We start from the raw sequence: 6733 nt of genomic DNA, 5'->3' as shown, positions 1-6733 counted from the left end.
GTAAGTGCCGAGGGCAGCAGGCCTGGGGTCAAGGTGGCCCTGGGTTGTCCAGGTCTGTGCTTCAGCTTCTCAATCCATAAACATGGGAAGTGAAGGGATGTGACAGTGTCTAGGGGACAGTCCAAAGCCTCACCAGGAACAGCAGCCGACAGCCCGGCTTCACTGTCACCACCATCTCCACAGACCATGTATCTGCTGGCCTGGTTCCCAGCAAACACCTGGCCCCAACCCCCACCCCATACCTGTGCTAGCTCAAGGAGCAGGGACACATGCGGCCTCCAGGTTTAATCAGGAAAGCAAAGTTTATTCATGTTTGAAACTACATGTAACTACCACAAGGAAGACTTCTCAATCCAGGGTGTGAGCCAGTAGAAAGGAACACGGAACGCTTTTAATACATCAGAATCACCGCCACAAATTATTGTCACGACTCAGCCAGTTTCAGAATCGCATACAATACAAAAGGAGGAGAGGGCCCGCCACACAGGGTGAAATGTACAGTGCTGAATACTGAATCTGAACGCATCACAAGAACCGCCTTTTTTCTTCTTCTTCTTTTTTTCTTTTTTTTTTTTTCTGTATGGATTAGTAACAAGATGAAGGACATTCAAAACGCTTCTCAGTATTTACAACAGCTTGGCTGATCCTGTGTTAAGAGTCAGACCCAATGTTGCCGATCTCGGCTTTTTAAGGGTTGCAAATGCAACCCTGAGTTTTCTTTTAAAAGAGTACAATGTACATTACAGTTTGTGAAGGGAAACAAAGAATTAATTACAAGATGCAAAAAGATAAGAAAGAGACAAACTACAGCGTGAGTATTGTTCAGAGGTAGTAAGTGAGCGCTCTAAGCTACAGAACATGTTGGGATTCTATTGGTTTGTATGAGTTCGCATGAGGTAATAAAGCTGTGTTTTGATTGGTGGGATGTATAAATACTCTTTTGCTACACTATATACAGCACTCCCGAGAGCAGGGCCTTTCCAGGCTGCCCAGAGGATGAGCACACCTTGATAAGTCTGTGCAGCACCCGGCCGGTGCACGTGGTCAAACCCAGACAGGTCTTGTTTTCACCTCAGTAGCAGGGCAATCTGGCTCCGCGGTCTCATCAGCGCAGACTCTGGGCTCTGGTGCTTCAGAGGGAGAAAGGAGGCTACCGGTCTTAGACCTAATCACAACGTAAGAGATGGCAACACAATATGACGCGGGGAGTTCTGAAACACACCTTTCACAGGAGAGACAGGCAGACACTGCCTCCCCTCCCAGCCCATTGATGACATGTGGACAACAGTGAGAGTCTACATGAAAACCTGCAAGGGTTCAGCTCAGGCACGGTGAACCTTGCCTACTCTATAATTGGGGTCCAGTATAGATGGAACTTCTTACCCTTAAGGCCAAGCAACTGGCAACTGTGGAACCATTAATGTGAAAGATAGAGAATAAATTACGAGGAAACAGTCACAGAACTGTCAACAATGTTACATCTTGGCCTAATTGGATAAAGTGCTTTCTTTTACACGTGTGTCTTAAGTTTAAATACAAATGATAATGATTCCTTAAAAAACAGGTTTCCCGAGTTCTCGAAGAAGACAGGGTTTACAGTAAAGCTGTAGGTGGTGGGTTACAAAACGCTTTCCTTCTCCTATTGCTCTGAATGCGCTCATCAAGGCATGTCAGCTGGGAAAGCCCTGGGGATTAGTTAGAGGTATCCGAGTGCACGCTGCCCGGGCCTTCCGTAGGAGAAGTCACAGAAGATGGAGTTGTTGCGTCCTGCCAGCCTCCATTAGCCTGAAAGGAGAGGCACAGTTCAGTGGGTGCACGTCTACATATTAATTCCACTCCCCAATTTAAAACACCCAGACGACAACACAAGAGCAAAGATGCATTAGCAAAATGCATTTTCTGAACCCACTTTGGCAGGAGTTGGAAGCATGTGTTAAAGTGGGATTAAATGTATGTAAAACAAATCCATCCCATCAAGTAAAGACTGGGTGATAAATCAGCTTGGTGAAGATGACTTCAGCTCGTCCCAAGCTGGCATGGAGCTTGGCCTCTGATCTGCTGGTAAAAATCACTACTCAAAAGCAGCCTTTCGGAAGGTGCAGTAGAGAAGCTCAACATGAGGTCTTGGAACAACCTCAAGTTCCAGGAAGCAGACACTCCAGCCAGCTTCATCATTATTCCCATGGAAAAAGTGCCACACTTCTCGCATCCACGCCTGAAAGCCAGCTAATGTAACCCTTGGAAAATGAAGGCCAGAATTTCCCTCCAAATAGGATCTTCCAGAATGAAAATGTATGAACTGTGGAGGGCACATGCTATTCAAATCGGTTTTCCAATTATCTGCAAGTGGAGCCCTAGTTGGGATGGTGCTGCTGCCCTGCACGAGCCGCTGGCCCTTCCTGCCTCAGACCTGCACCAGCACTCACAGTACTCAGAAACAAATTTGCCTCATGTCTCGCCCTATAGAGGCAATTGCTGAAATCAATGTCTGATCAGATTTCTGCTGTGGCAGACAGCTTGTCGCTATGTATTTTTATGTCAGTCAAGAAGAGGGAGGTGCTGTGCTTGTGAGTTGGGGAACACTGAGCAGAACTGACGGGGCAGGCCTTTCTGGAGAGAAGGCAAGGGCGAGCTGCCTGACACCCAGTCCCTGAGGCTCCAGCCAACCTGGGCTTCTACACTGCCTCGCCCCACACCCCACGCTACATAGGGCCTCAGTTCTCGCCTCCCTCCTGTCCATCTGTAATTTCTCCAGAGTCCATCTGAAGGTCTTCTGAGCAGGGCAGTGTTGTGTGTGTGTGTGATCACTGTTGCTTCCTAGCACTGGGTCTGGAACCCGGGGCCTTGAGCATGCTAAGCAAGCTCTCTGTCATGGAGCCACATCCCAAGCCCATGCTGTCTTTAAAGGGCTCCGAGTCTTCTGTTTTGCTCCATAGTACTGCATTTAAAGCCCATTTCATTTCTCTAGGACAGTGGTTCTCAACCTCCCTACTGCTTCGACCCTTTAACATTGTTCCGCATGCTGTGTGACTCCCAATCGTAAAATTATTTTCATCGCTACTTCAGAACTGTAATTCTGCTAATATTATGAGTCATAATGTAAATATCTGATATGTAGGATGTCTGATATGTGACTCCTGTGAAAGTGTCATTTGACCTCAAGGGGGTTGCGACACACAGGTTGAGAACCACTGCTCTAGGACCAAGGATGTGGGGTGGGTAGGCAACCTACAGAGCTGGTACTCTAGATGAAAAAAATAATTTGCAGCTTGAGATATCAAATTCCGGGTAGAAAAGGGAATAAGATGACATAATAAGCCTTGCACTGTTTTTGAAAGCTTCAGTCACTTCAGGTTGTGTGGTGCGACGCCCATGTGTGTCCCTATCTAGAAGGTAAGCTGTTTCCCCTCAGGTATGAGAGTCTCCTTAGGAAAAGAATAAGCCTTACACAGATCCAAGCCTAAAGAGATCCCATCTGAAGTAAACATCCGTCCTCTTTTATCCAAATTTATAAACAACAAATATACAATATTTCTCCCCTGCCTGGCAGCTGCAGGAGAGGTTGTCAACGAGCATTCTTTTTTTTTTTTTTTCCAAAATAAATTAATCCTTACTCTGGTGGTTTGAGATTATGCACTGTATTATACAACAGCGTCTTATCAAGCCTCATCAGTGAAGATGGAATTCATGTCTGTAAAATGCTGCAGGCAATCACGGCTTCATATTTTATCATGTTGATAAGGATATCGCACATTCTCTGAAGCATTTCAAAACACTTAAATGAAAAAGGAGAAATGCAACTAAAAGGCTTTTTATATGGCTTGTTGTGGGTTATTATGAGTTATTTATAAACCCAAAAAGAAAGATTTGACATTTCAAATGTAAAAGATTTGAGTATTTAATGGTCCTTTTTTTCCTTTACAATTGAACATCCTCAATCACTTTTTAAGTCATTAATATTTACTCCTAGAGGAAATGAAGGTCCTAAAAGGGAGGCCATTCTCCTCCTTTCGGCTAACATGAGTCCCAGAACAGGGTGCTCCTGACACCTCCTTTCCAGAGCTGTGTGTTTGCTATTTCCCATCCATGTCAGGGTAGGAGGCAAGGGAAAGTCTGTGAATCAGTAGCAAAGGTTACTCTATCATTAAAGCGGAGAGGCCATTAAACTCACAGGTCACATTTTGCACCCCAGGCCCACGGCCCAGTCAGCTGCCCAAAGAATGGAGTTCTTTGTTTAGCATGGTTGCTGATATGCTGGGTCTCCAAGGTTATCACCTTCACCTGCTCTGTGCTGGGGAATTCTCCTGCTGCTTGATTCGAAGATAAACGATCTGTATCCCACCATCTCCTGAACACAGCATGGCTGCTGGAAAATGGCACCTTAATGGGCTGGTACTTAAGTCCCCACTGATGATGGGATACCAGCCCCTTTTGGGCATCTGTGAGAGCTTCAAAGGACAGCTCTGAGGTTCATAAAATGAAACTATAGCAAGGATACTGCCATCTCCAATTGCAACAAGATGTGGAGCCACATCCAGTGACTCTTAACTTGTTCATTCCCACAGCCGGCTCCCCAGGGTACTCACGTTTAAGTTATGTGGACTGTACAGTGAGTTTGCTCCAAGGCCATCACTGTAGCCTCCCGTCTGATTGATAACATGACGGAGGGTATCCACCTAGAAGTGAGACAGAACAGAATTCATCACCTCGATCTATTAAAACACCATCACTTACAAAAGGGAACAATTTGAATTATGTGTGCCACAAGGGTGGAGCATCTTCAACGAAAGACAAATTTATCAATCAAATGTGACTGGAGGGATTTCAAAGATTCCTTGCATATTTAAACTCACACACCTTTGTTTTTCACACCAGCCAAACAATAGCATCTTCATAGTAATGCAGACTTTCCATCTACAGCAAGCAAATATGTGTGGCTGTGGGTGAAAATCTACTCACAGATAATGAATGCTGAATCAATCTCTCCACCCTGACACATACCCATTCCTACCACCAATACATAAGACTAAGAGCACTTGTTCTCAGTTAAGAGGACAAGAAAGGGGTTGAACCTGGAATCTACTTTAAGAATTCAGGTTTCAGTTTCCTGACTTGTAAAAATGCAGAAATAAAAGAGCACTGTGTTCTCTTGTTCATTCTTTTTTTCTCCCTCTCTTTCCACCCCCTCCCTCTCAGGCACACACAATCTTCTGTTCTGTCATAACAAAGACCCCCAAACCCCCCGCCATCTCCATGAGCTCAAGCCAGAGCCGAATGCATTCACAAAGTTCATCAGCTTAGAATCATCAAAGGCATTGTCCACTTGACTTCTCATTGAATTAAGAGGTGGGCAAATGTGTCCCGTTTGGATGTACCCAGCACAGGGTCTGCATGGATGTGCAGACCACTTCCACGGGTCAGAGTGGGGAGTTTTGAGCCCAAACCCTACCCTGCCAGAAAGGCCCCAGCTAGGGCATTTCTCCTACCTGTGATTGCACATTGGCTCCGACTTGGGACCCTTGGTAAGAATCCCCATTCAGACTCTGCATGTTCATGAACATGTCCCCAGAATTTGGGAGGTTAAAAGAACCAGAAGAACCTGGAAAGGAAAGAGTTAAGTAGCTGAATAACAGAGAGCTACACACACACAATCCCCAAAGACCTAGAGGAAAGGAAAAGAGATAGAGAGGCATTTCCAGCTCTAGAAGGACAGAGCATTAACTTGAGCTCTAGAAGGCCCTGCCACTCACATTACACACAGGAAAAACCTTATGGAGGGCAAACCCAAATGAAAAATCAGAGACAAATCAAAGTAGACAGAAAAGCATCCAGGAGCTGGCCCTAGCCTTCTCCTTGTTTCCATTTCTCTCCAGACTTAGTCACTAAACAAGCTCTTCAATGTTGCTGTCATGGTGGAGAATTCCCTGGAGAAGACACATTTTCCTCATGCTCTTTCCTATCCGTAGTAACTCTACCATTCCATTCACTAGTGTCCATGGCCACTAGAAATGATGGGAGTGTGAGAAAACAAACACCCTTCTTCTGGACCTTTAAATATGTATTTTAAAACCTCCCTAGAAAGCCTCCAAGCTTCAAACCCATCTGCTGGGGCTGGCTGCACCTTTTACTGACAGTCAAGTTCTCTGTAATTTAAAGTCATTGGGGGGGGGGGGGGCTGGAGAGATGGCTCAGCAGTTAAGAGCACTGGCTGTTCTTCCAGAGGACCTGAGTTCAATTCCCAGTACCCACATGGCAGCTCACAACTGTCTGTAACTCCACTTCCAAAGGATCTAACACCTTCACACAGGTATATATGCTGGTAAAACATCAATGCATGTGAAATTAAAACATAATAATAAATAAAATTTAAAAAAATAAAGACATTTCTTCTAACTCCATCATGAATGCCACATAAAATTTCAACAGAATGTTCTGTCAAAGTAGTGTATTTATAGCCAGCTGTGGTGGTACACACATGGAATCCCAGCTACTCAGCTGAGGCAGAGGAATCATAAGATTGAAGCCAGATGGAGTTCAAGGCCATTCTGGACAACTTTGAGACTATATCAAAGAGACAAAATAAAATAAAAATTAAGGGCTAGTTATATAAATGAGTGGCAAAGGACTGAGCTTTGTGTATGCAAAGCCCTGGGTTCAATCCCCACTGTCACACACATGCACGCATGTACACATATGCACACATGTGTACACACACACACGGTAATGCATGTAT

At 45.0% G+C, this 6733-nt stretch overlaps 1 protein-coding gene across 2 annotated transcripts in view; it reads right to left on the bottom strand.

The window, feature by feature from the left end:
- Positions 1–279: 279 nt before the first annotated feature.
- Positions 280–6733, bottom strand: part of Pbx3 (PBX homeobox 3) — a 193375-nt gene continuing 186921 nt past the window's right edge. The window contains exons 7-9 of one of the 2 annotated variants that reach the window (XM_028886055.2): positions 5487–5599; positions 4587–4676; positions 280–1785 (exon numbers count right to left, since the gene is read on the bottom strand). In XM_028886055.2, coding sequence (XP_028741888.1) covers positions 1693–1785; positions 4587–4676; positions 5487–5599 — 296 coding nt within the window. In that variant the 3' untranslated portion in view covers positions 280–1692. The remainder of the gene's footprint in view (positions 1786–4586; positions 4677–5486; positions 5600–6733) is intronic. The other variant, XM_028886057.2, reaches the window with a different exon arrangement.

The sequence above is a fragment of the Peromyscus leucopus genome, chromosome 4 (genome assembly GCF_004664715.2).
Source record: "Peromyscus leucopus breed LL Stock chromosome 4, UCI_PerLeu_2.1, whole genome shotgun sequence".
NCBI classification, from domain to species: Eukaryota; Metazoa; Chordata; class Mammalia; order Rodentia; family Cricetidae; genus Peromyscus; species Peromyscus leucopus.
This window is presented reverse-complemented; position numbering and strand designations above follow the sequence as displayed.